At 40.2% G+C, this 21600-nt stretch overlaps 1 protein-coding gene across 4 annotated transcripts in view; it reads left to right on the top strand.

Moving 5' to 3' along the window:
- The first annotated feature begins 1482 nt into the window (after window positions 1-1482).
- Window positions 1483-21600, top strand: part of LOC115224708 (mucin-12) — a 220130-nt gene continuing 200012 nt past the window's right edge. For all 4 annotated transcript variants that reach the window (XM_036513659.1, XM_036513660.1, XM_036513661.1 and 1 more), the window contains exons 1-3: window positions 1483-1511; window positions 17205-17214; window positions 19150-19466. In XM_036513659.1, coding sequence (XP_036369552.1) covers window positions 17211-17214; window positions 19150-19466 — 321 coding nt within the window. In that variant the 5' untranslated portion in view covers window positions 1483-1511; window positions 17205-17210. The remainder of the gene's footprint in view (window positions 1512-17204; window positions 17215-19149; window positions 19467-21600) is intronic.

Raw genomic sequence — 21600 nt, 5'->3', positions numbered from 1 at the left:
CTCCCTGCCGGAGCCTCGTGGAGCTCTTAGGTGTTTTCGCTCAATAAACACTCACAACGCCCGGTCTGGGAATCGAAACCACGATCCTACAACCACGAGTCTGCTGCCCTAACCACTGGGCCATTGCGCTTCCACTTGTTTTATATATAAGGTGTGAACCATGGACAGAAGTTTTAAAAAAATATCAAAAATGGGTCATTATAAAAAGTTGTTGCTCCCTACAGTAACTTGACTTGCTAGAAATACTAGCCAAATCTAAATTATGTTTCTCTTTATCTTTAAAATAGGAAGAACACGTTGGATAATGCAATCTAAAAGATATGTTGATAGGTCTGCTGGATCAGGGCTAAATTGGTACTGACTAACAACCATGTAACACGAGGGTTACTTGTAATTTGTGGTTATATGGTTGTTATTATTATATTTCTGCAGTCAAAACGAACTGTAATCAGTTGTGACTAATGATGAAATACTGTTGAAATTACAGTCATCACTTGGTGGTGGTGAACCTAGTCATTAGGTGCTCATAAAAATATCTCACCAATTACACAATGTGCTTCCACTCCCTTTTGTGCCCCCTCTACCACCTGATACTTGTCATAGCATTCTTACTGAGCTCCCAAAATATCTCCCCTCCAGTCACTACTTTTGATCTGTGTTCCTTGGTTCTTGCTAAAGAGCCTAAAAACTCAGAATGCCTCTCCGGTCACACAAACGTCACCTGATCCCTATAGAGTTTTCACCAGGCACAGGAGTGGCTGTGTGGTAAGTAGCTTGCTTACCAACCACATTGTTCTGGGTTAATTTCCACTGCGTGGCACCTTGGGCAAGTGTCTTTTACTATTGCCTCAGGCCAACCAAAGCCTTGTGAGTGGATTTGCTAGACGGAAACTGAAAAGAAGCCCTTGGTGTATATGTGTATGTATGTATGTGTGTGTATATGTTTGTGTGTCTGTATTTGTCCCCCCAACATCACTTGACAACAGATACTGGTGTGTTTACGTCCCCGTAACTTAGCGGTTTGGCAAAAGAGACCAATAGAATAAGTACTAGGCTTACAAAGAATAAGTCCTGGGGTCGATTTGCTCGACTAAAAGTGGTGTTCCAGCATGGCCGCTGTCAAATGACTGAAACAAGTAAAAGAGTAATGATTCTAAGGACTGTAAATCCTTCTCCAGTTACACAGATTCTACCTAACCCTTCTGTAGTTGTCACTGAGGACCCTAAATATCTCTCCAAACTCGCAAACTCCCTACTTGTCATTTTCCAATACTTTGGAATACTTTGGTTGTACTGAACTAAGAAAACACTTGCATCTGTAGTAACAAGCACCTATAGGGCCCTAATTGGTCGGGTTTATTGTCTGTGTTGCCTAATTGCTGACAAAAGCTGGCTAGGGTGCTGTAAAGGTTATTTTGCTTTGATGGTAAATTCATGCCCCTAACTTAGGGTGGGATTGAACCCTCGGTTGCAGGGTTGATGAATCTGTCTCATCTTTTTCAACAACACTTTTAATAACAGTGATAATGATTATGGTAATAATAATAATGATGATGATCATCATAAGAAGAAGAAGAAGAAAAAATGATAATAAAAATAATTGTTTCCTGTCTGAGATTGAACTTGTACGCCTATTTAGTTTAATTTAGCTGCTTATCAGCTTACACAATGGTTGTGTAGAAGTATTTATTTCCTTGCTACCGCCCACTCCTTCAGAGCCTTCAGGAGAGAGAGAGAGTGTGTGTGTATGTGTGTGTAAGAAAGAGTAAGAGACTTAGGAGTAGTTGACAGTTTGTTTTTGCATACTTTACAAATCTAAGCAGGTTGTAAGTAGTCGGAAATTGATGCAGTTATCTAAATGTGCAACCTGTTGCCTGCTTACTTCCCCTTCCTCGGCTTTCCAACACCAACTTTGCCACTTGGCTGCTATAAACGTATATCGCTAACTTAACACTTGTAGATCAGATGTATATCTCGCTCAAAGTTGTTGCTTAACACATTGAGTAGAAGTGTGTAGATTGGTGTGTAGGTGTGTGTGTGTAGATAGAGAAATGAGGTACGGTGTGTGTGTAGATAGAGAAATGAGGTACGGTGTGTGTGTAGATAGAGAAATGAGGTACGGTGTGTGTGTAGATAGAGAAATGAGGTACAGTGTGTGTGTAGATAGAGAAATGAGGTACGGTGTGTGTGTAGACTGCTCTGATATGTATAGGCACTCCCAATAGCTCTGGTACATATAAACATGTGGAGACTGCTCTAATGGATATATATATATATACATGTGTATATACATACATTACACACACATATATGTGTATATATGTATATATATATATATATATATATATATTGTCGTTCAATGCTCGAAATAAGGAGTAGATGGACAAAAGACAACTGATGAAGGGTCGTTCTTTATGTTACTTGTCCTGTTCTTCATTTGTTTCTTTCGTTGTTTGGATATCAACTCATTTGTTTTCGTATCTCATGTTGTTTACGGTTTGTGACGTCCTGTACCCATATATGTATGTGTGTATGTATGTGTGTGTGTGTGTGTGTGTGTGTGTGTATATATATATATAAATATATATATAAATATATATATATGTATGTATGTACATATATATGTGTATATATCACCGTGACCGACCAGGCTATCAGATGTTGCTACAGATCGCTGGTCACAATGCGCTTCGCATTGTTTTAGCCTTCAAATGACGCCACCCCGCTGGCTAAGCGAGCAGGCCAACAGAAGAAAGAGTGAGAGAAAGTTGTGGCGAAAGAGTACAGCAGGGATCGCCCCCACCCCCCCTGCCAGAGCCTCGTGGAGCTATAGGTGTTTTCCTCTCAATAGACACTCAGAACAACCGGTCTGAGAATTGAAACCGCAGTCCTATGACCGCGAGTCTGCTGCCCTGACCACTGGGCCATTGCGCCTCCACATGTATGTGTGTGTGTGTGTATATATATATATATATATAGTGGAGGCGCAATGGCCCAGTGGTTAGGGCAGCAGACTCGCGGTCGGAGGATCGCGGTTTCGATTCCCAGACCGGGCATTGTGAGTGTTTATTGAGCGAAAACACCTAAAGCCCCACGAGGCTCCGGCAGGGGTGGTGGTGAACCCTGCTGTACTCTTTCACCTCAACTTTCTCTCGCTCTTTCTTCCTGTTTCTCTTGTACCTGTATTTCAAAGGGCCAGCCTTGTCACACTCTGTGTCACGCTGAATCTCCTCGAGAACTACGTTAAGGGTACACGTGTCTGTGGAGTGCTCAGCCACTTGCACATTAATATCACAAGCAAGCTGGTCCGTTGATCGTATCATCTGGGACCCTCATCGTCGCAACCGACGGAGTGCTCCTAATATATATATATATATACACACATACAGCTCTGGTGTATATAAAGATACCAGTAGAAATGTATAGGCTGCTCTGATGTGTATAGACATTCCAGTAGAAGTGTGTAGATAGCTCTGATGTCTATAAATTTGTGCAGCCTGCTCTGAGATATACAGCAGTACCTCGGTTTTCGAACAACTCTGATCACGAATAAATCTTGCTTTATATATATAGAGATAGATATGGATATATATAAAGCACGATTTATTCATGATCAGAGACATTCGTAAATCGAGGTATTACTGTATTAAATGAATATGAGAAAGACGGGAGATTACATATGATTTATTTGTGATCAGAGTTGTTCGGAAACCCAGGTGCTACTGTATATATATGTCTGTGTGTATGATATAGACAACTCTAATGTGTATAATGATGCCAGTAGAAGTGTATATTACTGCTCTGTAGTGTATAGAAACATCAGCAGAAATGTATAAACAGCTCTGAAATGTGTGTTGACTGCACCAGTATATATATCCACCAGCAGATGTATGTAGAATGTTCCGCTTAATAAATGCCTTTCATTAAGATTGTTTAATTGTTTCTTTCTACATTCTGTGAGTTCAAGTCCTGCCAAGTTCTGTAATTGCTCAGCAACCAATTAGCTAATTACTCAGCAACCAATTAACTAATTACTCAGTAACCAGTTAATTAGATATTTAGGAACCAATTAATTAGATACCCTGCAACCAATTAACTAAATTACTCAGTAATAGACTAATTAAATTACAGATTAACGAATATGACAACCAATTTATACCCTACTGTGATACCTACATATATCTAGGTGACCTGGGCTGTTAACAGTGAAGTGTCTTAGCCATGAACAGTATAGAGAACTATAACACTGTGTAGCACTTATTTACAGCCAGATGGACTGAGCTACGGACAGCTTAAGTGTGGTCACAATACAGTGAACGATACCATACTATAGTACCTACATACATCTAAGTGGCCTGAGCTGTTGACAGTGTTTTGACCAGGAACGCAATACCGTAAACGGCTATAAGGTATTAATGACAATTATAGTAGTTATAGGTGTGATCATTACCAGTGTCGCCTTACTGGCACTTGTGCCCGTGCTAGTAGGGTGCCAAGAGCACCATCCGAGTGTGATCATTACCAGAGCAGCCAACTGGCTTCCATACCACTGGCACGTAAAAGGGCACCATTCGAGCGTGATCGTTACCAAAGTCACCTTACTGGCACCAGTGCTGGTGGCATGTGTAAAAGGATTTGAGCGAGGTCGTTGCCAGTACCACCTGACTGGCCCCCGTGCCGGTGGCACATAAAAAGCACCCACTACACTCTCGGAGTGGTTGGCGTTAGGAACGGCATCCAAACTCTGCCAAATCAAGATTGGAGCCTGGTGCAACCATCTGGTTCGCCAGTCCTCAGTCAAAATCGTCCAACCCATGCTAGCATGGAAAGTGGACGTTAAACGATGATGATGAGGATGATGATGATAGGCACAGTACAATAAGCTGTGGTACTTGTTTGCAGCTAGATGGACTTGTTTGTCACAGCCAGTAATAGGAGACAAACTTCCAGCTTCTCAGGTCACCCGGCCTTAGACACTCATTTCTTTGCCATGACTATACCAGCTCAATGTATGAAGGAAATATCTCCAAATTATAATAATTGATATATGTGGAGGCACATGGCCTAGTTGTTTGAGCAGCGGACCCGCAGTCGAGGATTGCGGATTCGAATCTTAGACCGGATGATGTGTGTGTTTATGAGCAAAACACCTAAGCTCCACGCGGCTCCAGCAGAAGGTAATGGCAAACTTCTGCTGACTCTTTTGCCACAACTTTCTCTCGCTCTTTCCTCCTGCATCTTGCAGCTCACCTGCGACGGCCCAGCATCCCGTCCAGGTGGGGAACCTCTATGCCAAGGAAACCGGGAAATCAGCCTTATGAGCCAGACATGGCTCGAGAAGGAACAAACAATATTGATATATAGGCACAGGAATGGCTGTGTGGTAAAAAGTTTGCTTTTTAACCATATGGTTTCAGGTTCAGTCCCACTGCATGGCACCTGGGCAAGTATCTTCTAATATAGCTTTGGGCCAACCAAAGCCTTGTGATTGAATTTAGTAGTTGGAAACTGCAACAAGCCCAAGAGTGTCTTTATGTTTACCCCTACCACTACTTGACAGCTGGTGTTGGTGTGTTTAAGGCCCTGTAACTTAGCAATTTGGCAAAAGAAACCAATAGAATAAGTACCAGTCTTTGAAACAAAAAATAATTACTGGGGCCAATTCATTCAACTCAAGGCTTCTTTCAATTTCCATCTACCAGATCCACTCTCAAGGCTTTGGTCATTGCCAGAGTTATAGAAGATACTTTCCCAAGGTGTCACACAGTGGGACTGAACTTTCAAGGCTCCAGCATGACCACAGTCTAATGACTGAAACAAGTAAAAGATAAAATATATAATATCAATATTAAGGCAACAAGCTGGCAGAATCAGTAACACATTGGACAAAATGCTTAGTGGTATTTCGTCTGTCTTTAAGTTCTGAGTTCAGATTTCACCAAGGTCGACTTTGCTTTCCATCCTTTCAGGGTCAATGAAATAAGTGCCAATTGAGTACTGGGGTCAATGTAATTGACTTGCCCCCTCATCCAAAATTTTAAGCTTGTATTAGAAAGGATTATTACATTTTGTGATCCACCCCTATCTCCAGTCAGTCTAATCACTATGAAACAATCTTATTTCACGCCAGATAAGCTAAACCTTTTCAGTACACATCCCATGACCCTTATCATAGCATTTAATTCCCTTTCAGTATCTGGCTTTTCCTTCTGACTAACACCCTGACAACTAATCCCTAGATGCCAGAACCAACAAGTCCAATTTGATAACCCTGATGACATCAATGTTTGTTTTATATTTCTGGGATGATAATAACAAGCTGTGTACCGGAGACTTAAGGTTAATGTTTCATCATCATTATCATCATTACCATCATCCAGCACACTTATGACCAAGTTTATGATAGGTTAGGCATGGTTGTGTGGTAAGAAGTTTGCTTCCCAACCACATGGTGCTGGGTTCAGTCCCACCATGTGACACCCATGGGCTGACCAAAACTTTGTGAAAAGATTCGGTTGACAAAAACTGGTGTGTGTATGTATATATATATACATATATATATATATACATACATATATATATATACATACATATATATATATACACATATATATATATATAAATATCACCTTGATCACCGTGATCAACCAGACTATCAGATGTTGCTACACATCGCTGGTCACAATGCGCTTGGCATTGTTTTAGCCTTCACATGACGCCACCCCACTGGCTGAAGCGAGCAGACCAACAGAAGAAAGGGTGAGAGAAAGTTGTGGCGAAAGAGTACAGCAGGGATTGCCACCACCCCCTGCCGGAGCCTCGTGGAGCTTTAGGTGTTTTCGCTCAATAAACACTCACAATACTCGGTCTGGGAATCAAAACTGCGATCTTACAACCGTGAGTCCGCTGCCCTAACCACTGGGCCATTGCACCTCCACATATATAAATGTATGTGTGTGTGTGTCTGTGTTTGTCCCCCACCATCACTTGACACCTGGTACTGATTTGATTATGTCCCTGTAACTTAGTGGTTCAGCAAGAAGTGAGACCAATAGAATAAGTACCAGACTTTAAGAAAAGTAAATTCTGGGGGTTGGTCTGTTTGATTAAAATTAAAAAGACCCGTTAAGGTGATGCCCCAGCATGGCCAAAACCCAGCGACAAACAATTAAAATATAAAGGCATTCGGCTGTGACCACCTCATCTTTTTTCAGACATTGCTTACCTTGGCTTACATTATCCAATGACCATTTTTTTAGAGCAGCAGACCAGTCTTATTTTACACCAGTCAGTTGAGTGTAAATCCTGGCTCCTTTTCCCCAATTGTCTTTTTAATAATGTGCTTCTCTGTTATTTCTGTGAAAGTTCCTAGTTGTTTGACATAGTAAATCTTGGGTTTTGGTCTTGTGTGTTTAGCTTTAACTGCCTGTTTCAGAGGATTCAGGCTTAATCCCCTCGGATAATCTTGCATTTGTAACGCTCTGTTTGCATGTGAATGAACTAATCCAGTTTTTTTCTTATCAGAGCTTACATTGTTTTTATTTTGATTGTAGCTACTGGTTGGTGGTGTATCGCATGGCTACTGGCTGGTATTTTATCTCATGGTTGCTTGCTGTTGGTATATCACATGGCCACTGGTTTGCTGGCCAGGTGGAGAATTGTATGGTTACTGGTTACTATCTTATCTCGTGGCTACTGGATATTGGTATACTGCATGGCCACTAGCTAGTGTTGTATCACATGACTGCCAGCATATCAGATGGCTACCAGATATTATTGTTATCACATGGTTGGTGACATATCAAATGACCACAACTAGCTGGTGACATATCACATATCTATTGACTAGTGTTGTATCACATGGCAACTGGCTTGTATTGTATCACATGGCAGCTAGCATATCAGATGGATACCAGACAGTTGTTATCATATGGCTGATGACCTATCACATGACCACAACTAACTAGTAACATTTCAGACATTTATTGTCTAGTGTTGTATCATATGGCCACTAGCTGGTGTTTTATCACACGACTGCTGGTTTTTGGTATATCACATGGCTACTTGCTTGTATTGTATCACATGGCCACTGGCCTGAATTGTATCACACAGCTACTAGCCAGTATTGTATCACATGGCTGCTGGCATATCAGATGGCTCCCAAGACAGTATTGTTATCACATGGCTGCTGGCATATCAGATGGCTCCCAAGACAGTATTATTATCGCATGGCTGGTGACATATCACATGACCACAACTAACTAGTAGCATATCAGACATTTATTGTCTAGTGTTGTATCATATGGCCACTAGCTGGTGTTTTATCACATGGCTACTGGCTTGTATTGTATCACAAAGCCACTGGCTTCAATTGTATCTCACAGCTACAAGCCAGTATTGTATCACATGGCTACTGGTATATCAGGTGTCTCCCAAAGCAAGTATCGTTATCCCATGGGTGGTGACATATCACATGACCACAACTAACTGGTGACGTATCACACATCTATTGGCTTGTGTTATATCATATATGAAAACTGCATCGTGATTGCTCAACTTGGGTCCAATGTAACAGTTGAAACGTCTTCAACAACTGCCCTATTTTGTTTCGTGAGCTGATCGTGACACGGGAGTCCTAAAGCTTTCACATCAGCATGCCTCCACAGTATAGCACGCAGAAGTTCCAAGAACTCTGCCTCCTTCCTAACACCCCACCCTCAGATAAGGCAGGGTGCGGAGGTGGTGGCACTGCTCAACTCGCCCCCCCCCCCACTATTGAACAAATGACCACCGTGGAACATCTTGTCTCCAGGGTGGATAGGAAAAATGGGCAGGTAGGTAGGTAGGTAGGTAGGTTAGGTGGAAGTATATAACCAGTAGCCAACAACCAGGCAAATACCCATTAACTCTGCTATCATTAACAGCAATTATACAATCACTACAACAACAAAACAAAATACGAGGCAATAACAAAGCACATAGAACTAAAACAAACAAAAATAAACGAGAAACAATGAAAGCTACAAGGCAATCACAATTAATTTCAAGTCAAAACTTAACAAAGAACAAAGACTAATATAGCATTTAGACCCCCAGTATTTATGTCAACAGCTGTGTTGAACAGCTTGTAGGGGAGAGGGTGGCGGCGGTGGTGGTGGTGGAGGAGACGTAACTTGATGTTATAGCTACGGTTGTGGAGGTGGTGGTGATGGAGATGGATCGTGTAGCGGTGGTGGAGGAGACGTAACTGGGTGGTGATGATGATGGTGGTGGTGGTGGTGTTGATGTTATAGCTGTGGTGGTGGTGGTGGAGATGTAACTGGGCAATGCTGGTGCTGGTGGTGGAAATGTTATGAACTAGGTGATGTGGTGGTTGTGGTGGTGGTGGTGGTGGTGGTGCTAGAGGGAAATGTAACTGGGTATGCGATGATGATGTTGATGGTTGTGACGGCGGCGGCGGTGGAGGAGGCGATGTAACTGTGATGGTTGTGGTGGCGGCGGAGAAGGAGGCGATGTAACTATGTGATGTTGGTGGTGGTGGTGGTGGCAGCGGTAGGGTTGTGAGTGTGTGTGATAGTGATGGTTGGGGGCAGGAGGTGTAAATTGTGGTTGGTGAAGAAGTGGTCGGGGGGGGGGTCGATCTGTGGTGAGGGTTGGTGGTAGGGTATAGAATCTGTGGTGATAGTGGCGATGGTGGGAGGTAGGGGCAGTGTGTGTGTGTGGATGATAGACTGGGTGGTAAGGTTTGGTAAGGGGGGAAAGTGCTGGCCTGCTTGTTTCACAGAGAGAAAATAATAGCTTGAGACTTCGCTGACATTTGGCTTGATTTAACAGGCATCTAAGCATTAAAATGAGAGGTGTAGCTGTCAACCTTCCTTCACCTCTCACCCCCTCCACTCTCTCTCTCTCAACTGAACAATAAAAGAAAACAGCAAACAAAAAAGACAAAAACTACAAATGATAATAATAATAATAATAATAATAACAACAATAATAATAATAATAATAATAATAATAATAATATAATAATAATAACACAATAATAATAATAATAACAACAAAATAATAATAATAATAATAATAACAATAATAATAATAATAATAATAATAACATAATAATAATAATACAACAATAATAATAATAATAATAAAATAACAATAATAATAATAATAACAACAATAATAATAATAATAATAATAACAATAATAATATAATAATAACAACAATAATAATAATAACAACAATAACAATAATAATAATAATAATAATATTAATAATGGTTTCATAAACAATCAAATAAATAAAGCTCTAGGTTCTGCTTATCGGCTGTGTGTGCATAAAGGGGTGAATGGTGTCTTTAAATAAAACAGCAGAACATAATTACAATAACATATACACACACACATATATATACACGAATGCACGCGCACATGCACACATAAAGGCCTAAAAGAAGGAAAAAAAAAGACTGTGAACAGTAGAAAAAAAAAAAAACCCCTACAAAATCCAATGCTGAAACAACAAACACAAAGCCAACAACTAAGAGAAGGAAGAAAGGATGAATGAGAGGGACCCACTTTGCCCCCCTCCCCACACACTGCTCCCTGTTCTTGATGTTAATAACAACTAGAACAAGCTATGAAATTATTGGGTATATGACTCATAAATCTGGTATGTTTTGTCTGTTTAAAGATTCTACATCTTGAGATGGGGGGGGGTTTCTTCTGTTCCTCCTCCCCTCCCCGCTTCCTTTTTGCAACAGCAACAACAACAACAACAATAATGATAATAGTGACAATAAATTAAAAAGGGAAATGAAAAATAAATAAATAAGGCAGTAAGGAAAAATATCTTCCAAACTGGCCCTATCCCCTCCCCCAGAGGAAAAAAACATCTTTGAACATGCTCACCCCCACTTACTAACAAATATCCCCACCACCACCACCACCACCGACGCCACCACATTCTTCACGGACTTTTATCTTATCAGAAATGGCCTACAATTGCTTGCTGCACATGTGTGTACATATATGTAAGGACACACTCAGGAATCTCCCCCCCCCCAATAGAAAAGGGGTTTTTTTGTCTGCTAATTGCATGGATAATCTCAATTAACCGATGTTTTTTCAGCTCTACTATGTTTACATATAGAGTGAGGGCATGTGACCTAGTGGTTAGGGGGGTTGTGTTTGTGACTGCAACACCATCATCAGCATTTAATGCCCATTCTCCATGCTGGCATGGGTTAGACAGCTTGACAGAAACCGGTAAGGCCAGGAGCCTCACTAGGTTCCCATAATCTGTTTTGGCATGGTTTCTAGAGCTGGATGCCCTTCCTAACAGCAACCGATTTACAGAGAGGACTGAGTGCTTTTTACACAGCATCAGTGCTTTTTATGTGGCACCAGCACCCACACCAGTGCTTTTTATGTGGTACCTTGTTTTTTAGGATATCAATTCTGTTGTGATGGGTGAGTATATATATATATATATATATATATATATATATATATATATATATACATATATATATATATACATATATATATATACATATATACGACGGGCTTCTTTCAGTTTCCATCTACCAAATCCACTCACAAGGCTTTGGTCAGCCTAAGGCTATAGTAGAAGACACTTGCCCAAAGTGCCACGCAGTGGGACTGAACCCAGAACCATGTGGTTGGGAAGCAAGCTACTTACGACACAGCCACTCCTACTCCTTAACCCCTGTATCAGTTTCTTTTGATTCTTTTCCCTTAAGTTAAAATAAATATTCTATATCTATGTTGACAGTAATTTTATCAACTATAATCTCTGTGTTGACTGTTGTGTCACCTCTAACAATGTTGACAGTAATTTTGTCACCTACTGTATCTGTTGACAGTTGTTGCATCACCTATAACTATATTGACAGTATTTCATATCACTTCTAACAATGTTAATATTTATTTATATCATTCCTAACAATGTTGACAATACTTTTGTCACATATTGCTAATGTGTATGCTGGTGTGTAAGACATGCATTTTTTTTTTTATATAAACCAAAATGTTGGCATACATCTAATGCAGCTGTATTACAGATGGAATACCAAGTGTTTAAGTGTATGACGAAACACTAAATTTGATTCCCCCCCCCCCAAATAACTCTTTTCTCGAAAACAAAATGTAGGAAATTGTCTTATGTGAGAATGTGTCATGTATACTGGCAAATACAGCATGTGAACAGTACTTAGGTCAGTCACCTCTGATAATGTAGACAGTATTTGTGTCACCTCTATGTTGACATAATTGTGTCACTTATACCTCCAGTGACAATAGATGTGTCACCTAAGAATGTTAGTGGTAGCTGTGTCCATTTACATCAATGTTGACAAAGCCGTCATCTGTAACTATTTTGTGAGTGGTTGTGTCACTTCCTCTAAGCTATGTTGACAAACAATACTACCTCTCTCTCCTCTATTTCTCTCTCTCTCTCTCTCTCTCTGTCCCTCTCCCCCTCTCTCTCTCTCTCCAAATATGTTGACAGTAGTTGAATCTCCCTTCGTCACTTTTTATCCACACTAATGCTGGCTGTGATGGAAGACATTCTGAGATTACACCAATGGGGTCACACTTGACCCTTGTGTTATATTGTCTCCTGCACAAACACTGGGACAGGGTGTGGCTTGTGTTGATGGAGATGAGTGTTACATGAGGTGATGGAAAGGGCAGAGAAAGGAAACTGTCTCTTGTCATTTTAATTGACTGTATACATTGTGTGTGTGTGTATGCATGTGTGCATATTTGCATATGAATCTATTTAGGCTTGTGTGTGTGTTTGTGTGTGTATGTATTTATATATATATATATAGGAGGCACTTTGAACTAACTTCGTGTTTACATCTATCTGTCAACAGCAGAAAATTTCTCCATGACAAAATACAGTGAATGGCTTTTTTTAGGGGTTCAAATATGCCTTAAGCTTTATATGTGTGTGTGTGTGTGTGTGTGCATTTGCATATGAATCTCTTTAACTGACATAAGAATGTATCTCTAGCTTGCTTACCAACCACGTGGTTCTGGGTTCAGTCCCACTGCGTGGAACCTTGGGCAAGTGTCTTCTACTATAGCCTTGGGCTGACCAAAGCCTTGTGAATGGATTTGGTTGACGGAAACTGAAAACAGTCCATCGTATATACATATGTATGCATGTATATGTTTGTCTCTGCCCCCAACATAACTTGACAACCAGTGCTGGTGTGTTTACATCCCTGTATCTTAGCGGTTCAGCAAGAGAGACCGATAGAATAAGTACTAGGCTTACAAAGAACAAGTTCTGGGGTCAATTTGATCGACTAAAGGCAGTGCTCCAGCATGGCCACAGTCAAATGACTGAAACAAGTAAAGAATAAAAGAATATATATATATAAGTGAAGGCGCATGGCTCAATGGTTAGAGTGTCAAGCTTACAATTGCAAGGTTGTGAGTTTGAATCCTGGACTAGGCTGCATGTTGTGTTCCTGATTGAGCAACACACTATATTACACGTTGCTCCAGTTCACTCAGCTGTAGAAATGAGTTGCGACATCACAGGTGCCAAGCTGTATCGGCTTTTACCTTTCCCTTGGATGACACTGGTGGCATGGAGAGGGGAGGCCGGTATGCATGGGCGACTGCTGTGGTCTTCCATAAAACAACCTTACCCAGACTTGTGACTAGGAGGGTAACTTTCTAGGTGCAAACCCACGGTCAGTCATGACCGAAGGGGGTCTCAGCATATATATATAAACACATACTCATATGCGCAGATAAGTATATTCGTTAAATTAATAAAGTAAGCTGTGATGTATATTGTTACAGCAGTATCTGTTCATTAACTAGACTCATGTATGTGCGTGCACGTGTGTACACATGAACCATGCAAAGGTAATTCCAATGTGCTTTCATCAAGTTTAACGAGTCTCTGTTGGTGCCAGAGGAAATGGAGAGGGTCAACGGATATGAGAAATATAATGCTTGTTGATGATGATGATTATTATTATTATTATTATTATTATTGCTCCCTCTTTCCCACCTACCCACACACCTCTCCTCCTGTCTCTCAGAAATCCAATATCTCAGACATTTTAACATACAGGAAATATCAATTGAGACTTTCCACTTAAAAATCTTCTAAAAATAATAATAAAAAAAAAAAAAAGGCTGCCTTTTTTCTTTTCTTTTTTTTTGCCAACCTTTTTTTTACTTACTACTACTACTACTACTACTACTACTAAGAAGGTTGCGTGTGTGTGTGTGTGATTTAAAAATACATTTGAAGAAGGGGAAAAAAAAGCACCAGAAACAATTGATGTGAGTGCACGCACACACACACATGCATGCACGTGTGTGTGTGCACGCGCATACGCACACACAATCTCTCACATGCATACACACTCGCTTTCACAAACACCAACACACTCACGCATACACATACACTCACACATTTACACACATATGCACACACATTCACACTACACACACACTCACCCACACATGCATTATTCATATAAACACATTCACACGCATTTACACGACATTCACGCACACATACACACTATTACACATTCACACACACACACACACACACTGTTACACATTCACATACATGCCTACACAATATTTTCACGCATACACACCATTACACATTCACACACATTATTCTCACGCACATACAATTATACATCCACAATACATGCTTACACACTATTCACACTCACACATACAGACATAGACAGACAGACAGACAGACAGACACACACACACACACATTCAGACACACACACACATGCGTGCGCACACACACTACCCTCATTCCAAATCACTCTGCAAATTTCTTTTAATTTCTAGCATTCGCTCCTCTCCCCTCCTCTCCACCTTTTCTCCCTCAGCTCTCCTTTCACAAAACAAAATAATAAGAAAATGAACAGAAACGATAAAAACCAAAAAAAAAAAAAACACCCGATGCGGTTATTGTCACACAAGGGCCTCAATAGTGTTAGTGTTTTGATAACAACTTTAGTTTCTTGGTAAAAGTGTTTCAATTTTCACTATTTGCATAACTTCCAAGGGAAATACATAACATTGTCAGATGTTGTTTTCATAATACCATAAGCTGACCTCTGTTTTTTTGGTCCTTCAGCGCTTGTTACTAATAACAAACACTGTGCTCTTTCTAAAAAAAGGAAAAGAGTTTGGAAGAGGCAGGGGGAAGCTTGGGGGATGGGGTGGTTCTTTTATATTATTATTCTGTCTTCAAATGACACAGCATCAAACACTTTTTTTCTTGTTTTTATTTATTCTTTTATTCTATTACTTGTTTCAGTTATTAGACTGTGGCCATGCTGGGGCACCGCCTCAAATTCCTTTCAGTCGAATGAATTGAATACTTATTTTTTTTAAATCCTGGTACTTATTCTATTGGTCTCTTTTGCTGAACCGCTAGTTTACGGGGACGCAAGCACACCAACACCAGTTGTCAAGCAGCGAAGGGGTGGGTGAACAAACACATATAGAAAGACACACACATGTAAGATATATATATATATATATATATATATTTATACGACGGGCTTCTTTCAGTTTCCGTCTACCAAATCCACTCACAAGGCTTTGGTTGGCCCAAGGTTATAGTAGAAGACACTTGCCCAAAGTGCCACACAGTGGGACTGAACCCGGAACCATGTTTATTTATTTTTTTTACTTGTTTTAATGATTGGGTTGCGGCCATGCTGGGGCACTGGCCCGAAGGATTTTTAGTTGAATGAGTTCACCCCAGTATTTTTTTCTTTCACATCCTGGCACTTATTCTATGAGTCTCTTTTGCCAAACCGCTAAGTCTTGACAAACCAGCACCAGCTGGCAAGCAATGACAGAGAGAGGCACACACACATACATCATACAGCAGGCTCTTTCAGTTTCCATCTAGCAAATTAACTCATAAGATTTTGGCCAGCCTGGGGCTACAGTAGAAGATCACTAGCCTGATGTACCGCACAGTAGAACTGAACCTGGAACCATGTAGTTGAGAAGCAAATTTCTTTCCGCACAGCCGCGCCTGCTATGTTTATTAATTGCTCATTTTTTTATACGGTTTAGTTCATTTATTAATTCTTCATTTAGCTATTAGTCTCTTCATCTCTCCCTCTTTCTCCCAGTAGACAGGAGGAGCCTTAAACCACTTGAGACCAATTCTGGCGCTCTGATTGAAAACCTCTAATTATAAAAATGTTCATATTTAAATTTGAAATATTTTAAAAATTGGAACTTTCATAATAATTTCATGAGAGAATGTTTTGTCTCTTTACATTTCTAGTAACTGCTTCTCTAAGAGAACAAAGCCAGAAATTTGTGTGGGAGGGGTTAGTGAATTATATCAACCCCTGTACATGTCTTGTACATTATTTTATCAACCCAGAAGTTGATAAAATAGGACAGGGGTGGCTGTGTGGTAAGTATCTGGCTTACCAACCACATGGTTCTGGGTTCAGTCCCACTGCGTGGCACCTTGGGCAAGTGTCTTCTATTATAGCCTCAGGCCAACCAAGTCCTTGTGAGTGGATTTGGTAGACGGAAACTGAAAAGAAGCCCGTTGTATATATGTATGTATATATATGTATGTGTGTGTTTGTGTCTGTGTTTGTCCCCCAACATCGCTTGACAACTGATGCTGGTGTGTTTACATCCCCGTAACTTAGCTGTTTGGCAAAAGAGACCGATAGAATAAGTACTAGGCTTACAAAGAATAATTTGTTCATTAACCTGTAAAAAAACTAAGCTGTTTTTTCTACTACTTCTTAATTTCCACATTTTAGTAGGGGTCATTCTTTTAGCCAATCACTTGCATCATCAGAAGAGTATGACATTACTATATTATGCAGTTGAAGACTAAGATGTCGTCTACAGATAAAACAAACCCCTCAAAGAAATCTGTTTGCATAATGCATACGATTCCTTTGGCAAAAAACAATTTTATTTCATTTAATACAAACAGCTGGAAACAATTAGTTGATTTCCCAAGAAAGTAGCTGTAATTTGAGTGCAAAGTGAGTGAAATTATCACCAAGACTATGGCAAAGCTGGGAATTAATTTTTATGATGTGGAATCACTTATTGCAAAGCCTCTTGAAGAATCATTGCCCCCCAGACCATTGTGAATATAATTTATATCATTAGGATAACAGAATATGGCCTTGAGATGCTTTAAAGTTCTCTATGGTTCTCTGTGATGTTCCACTAACATGCGGAGTGTACTTGGAAGACTTTCTTGAGAGGATCAATGTCTCAGACTTTGCAGAACCGACTCTCATTCCTACCTTGCAGCACTCAGCAGTGAACTCATTCATTACATGCTGGAGATCACCTTCTGATGAGTCAAGAAGCACTGTGTTGCCTGTGAATATCAGCCGACCAATCCTACATCCACAGATTGTGATACAGCTCCCACAGTGGTTTGCACATATCAATCCACTTCATAGAAATTATGAAGAAAAGCTGTGACAATTACACACCCCAGCCAAATTCATCAAGCTGAGCCAACTAGCAAGAGACTCTGGAGTAGACCGAAAACAAGATGGTTGGATAATATCCAGTCTCAATTGGTCATGCTTAGGAATCCATTTGAAAAGTCGGATCTTTTCGGTTTGAACGGCAGTTTTTTTCTAGCAGTGTCATATGAAATTGTCACCCATAATTATGACCCTAGAATCGATCTATTGCATTTCAATCTGGATTAGGATTAGGGTTAGGGGTGGGGGCAAGGGTATCTTTGTTTCTTCACAAATGTAAATAAACCCAATCTGTTTCTTAAACAAGGGACATATTCATACGGCACAAAATGTTTTTTACCTCAATAGACGTCATTCATTGGTCGAAATCGCAGAAATTAAAGAAAAAAAACAACAAATATCTTACAAACCATAGAATTTTCTCAATAAAGCCAAGAGAAAAAGATGTTTTATAAACTCATTCTACCAGTATACGAAGTTTAAAATTTTTTAGTTACCTAGAAATTATGTTAAAAACTGCCATTCAAACCGAAAAGTCTAATGACATTTGCTGCTTCTGATAGGAATCTGTGGAGGTGGTGCCTGAGGACTCTATCCCCATGACTTTCCCAAGAATAGTCATCCGGAAAAGATGGATGGAGGATAATAGAAATCTATTCCATTATGTTACTTACCTTTATTTTGAAAGCTTAAAGAAAAAATAAGCATAATACATAACACTCTGTTCCAGAACTAACTTTTTTTTTTGTGACCCCCTTCAGTCATGAGAACCACATATGCAATCTTAGGTGGTTGGTATCAAAAGGATGATGAGGGATGATGATTTTAATAATAATTATTATTATCATTGTTCAACATTTGGTAATTTCAGGCAAATTTGTGCTCCCATCATCTTCTACACCTCTATGTTGCTGGGGGTGTGTGCAGCATTGTGTGTTCTTTTTTGTTGTTGGGAGTGTGCAAACTCTTCCCGGTACTGTATTGCATAGTTTCTTTTTTCATGAGGTGTGGTGCAGTCTTTTGTTGTTTCAGTGTTTGTATTGAGTGTTGTATATGTAATGTGTTGGTTAGCTGACCTGCTGGTGATAGTTTATTTCATTGGATATTTTGTTGTATAGAGTTTGTCTTGAGTTTGTGAGTTGTCTTGTTTAGGTTGTATTATTGTACTGACAGTGTCTTGCATAGGATGTGGGCTGGTCCTAGCACGGCTATTTTTTGGATAGAGTGTAGTATTGGGGATCCAGGTATAGCTTCTACATTTTTGTTCATTATTATTTTTATTATTATTATTATTATTATTATTATTATACCAGGCTCCTGTGGATTTTATGGGTTTTTGCACGTGAGAACTCTTCTTTTTTTTTCGAAGCGTCTCCTCTATTGGGAGTTTTTTCGTTGTTAAAATTTTTGATTGTTACACTGTTTTTTACTCGGTTTTTTCACAAACGGACAAAACCTTTTGTAACCTTTCGTCCTGTTTTGTCCCTTTATGTTTTCCAATCATGTTTGTCAGCCCTTGTGGCCAATAAAAAGAATTAATTATTATCATTATTATTATTATTATTATTATTATTATATTATTATTATTATAATGATGCCATTTTATTCTTTATTTTTCAGTCATTCGAGTCTTTCCAGAATACAATGAAAAATTCCATAAACAAAAAGCACCATCAGTCCCAGTTAGCTGCCCAGCTTCCCCCTCCAGCCAACCTTGTCTCGCCATCTCTTACCAGTCCTCTGGCACCACGCCCACCATCGCCATTACAACCTCCACACTGCTTAGCCAATGATATTAGTAACAATGAGAGCCGGTCCATCTCGCCTGTGCCCTGCGCGAGGGACAGGCCCCCAGCAAAACCTTCACAGCAAGTCAAGAAAAAGGCAGAAACCGTCGTCGATGTACATATAAACGATAATGTGAATAACAGCAAGGTAAGCTTTACTTTTCTGCTTTTATTTCTTTTGTATTTGTTTTTTTGTATTGGTTTTGGACATTGGACTGCGTGGCTGTCCAGGGGCAAGCAAACTTCATGGAGTTTAGTTGATGATGTTGGTTTTAAAATTTGGCACAAGGCCAGCAAGTTTGGTGGAGTGGGTAAGGCAACTACCTCGACCTCGAGTGCTCAGCCGGTACTGATTTTATTTAATTCTTTATTGCTCACAAGGGGCTAAACATAGATGGGACAAACAAGGACAGACAAAGGGACTAAGTCGATTACATCGACCCCAGTGTGTAACTGGCACTTATTTTATTGACCCCGAAAGGATACAAAGGCAAAGTTAACCTCGGCGGAATTTGAACTCAGAATGTGGCGGCAGATGAAATACCTATTTCTTTACTACCCACAAGGGGCTAAACATAGAGGGAACAAACAAGTACAGACAAACAGATTAAGTGCGCAACTGGTACTTATTTAATCGACTCCGAAAGGACGAAAGGCAAAGTTAACCTCGGCGGAATTTGAACTCAGAATGTAGCGGCAGACGAAATACCATTAAGCATTTCGCTCGGGTATGCTAACGATTCTACCAGCTCACCGCCTTTCTTATCATCATCCCTCATCATCCTTTTGGTACTTATTTTATTGACCGCTGAAAGGTTGCAAGGCGAAGTCAGCCTCTACGGTATTTGAACGTAAAGACAGATGAAATGTCATTAAGCATTCTCCCCAGCATGCTAAAGGTTGCTCCAGCTTGCCACCTTAGTTTAGTTAATAATATTGATTTCAAGCATTTATTTTTTAGCAATCTCCCAGAAGACTAAAAGGCAAAGTGTGACCCAAGCAGGATTGAAAGTCTGATTGTAAATGGATTTAATCAAATATCACAGAAAAATTTTCTCTCAGCCCCTTCTTATTAATCATAGTCCTCCAGGGTCCCTAACAGAGGAATCTAAAATTAGCTACCCATGGGAGCTCCTCTATGCTGATGACCCTGTTCTTATAACTGTGTATACAGATACATTTATTTATATAAAAGTGTGTGTGTGTCTCCTTATCTATATAATGTAAAAGATGAAGAGGATCAAAATTCTTCCTGACTCATATTGACTCCCTAGGGCCAGTTTCCTTTCTGTGTGGTGTATATATTAATCCCCTGGATAGGAAGCCAATCCATAGCAAGATTACTCATTTTTAGTAGCTGCGTGGACTGAAGCAACATGGAACAAAGTGTTTTGCTCAAGAGCACAATGCATTGCCCTTTCCAGGAATCAAAACTACAATCTTACAACCCTGAGTTCAATACCCTAACCACCAAGCTATGGGCCTCTGCTCTTGATGTTTTGCAATGGTTCCGGGTTCAGTCCCACTGCATGGTACCTTGAGCAAGTGTCTTCTACTATAGCCTCGGGCCGACCAAAGCCTTGTGAGTGGATTTGGTAGACGGAAACTAAAAGAAGCCCGTCATATATGTATATATATATATGTGTGTGTTTGTGTGTCTGTGTTTGTCCCCCAAGCATTACTTGACAACCAATGCTGGTGTGTTTACGTCCTCGTAACTTAGCGGTTCGGCAAAAGAGACCAATAGAATAAGTACCAGGCTTACAAAGGATAAGTCCTGGGGTCGAATTCCTTGACTAAAGGTGGTGCTCCAGCATGGCCACAGTCAAATGACTGAAACAAGTAAAAGAGTAAAAGAATGGTCGTAAATGATTGTCATTCGTTTCTCACCTTCTGTGGAAAGAAACATGGCTGACTCCAGGGGAATATTACTTTGCTTGGACCCCATTGAAGGTTGGTGATAAGAAGGACATCCAGCCATAGAAAGTAAGTCTATGAATTCTGTAACCAATGCAAGGATGGAAAATGGACATTAAAATGATGATGGTGATATATATTTGTGTTATGTCCACCTTAGCATTACTTTTGAGACATTCATGAGCTATGCAAGTCCAGAGACCCCTGCTTGCCACCATTCCTGGCAGACAACCAATCCTCTGACCTCCAGCAGAACCTTCCGAGCACGCATCGGCCTCATCAGCCACAGCCGGATGCACCGTGACCCATCGTCTTGTCCCATGTGATGTTCTTGGTCATTGTTGATAACAATGGATGAACTTTAT

The sequence above is a fragment of the Octopus sinensis genome, linkage group LG26, assembly GCF_006345805.1.
Source record: "Octopus sinensis linkage group LG26, ASM634580v1, whole genome shotgun sequence".
NCBI classification, from domain to species: domain Eukaryota; kingdom Metazoa; phylum Mollusca; class Cephalopoda; order Octopoda; family Octopodidae; genus Octopus; species Octopus sinensis.
This window is presented reverse-complemented; position numbering and strand designations above follow the sequence as displayed.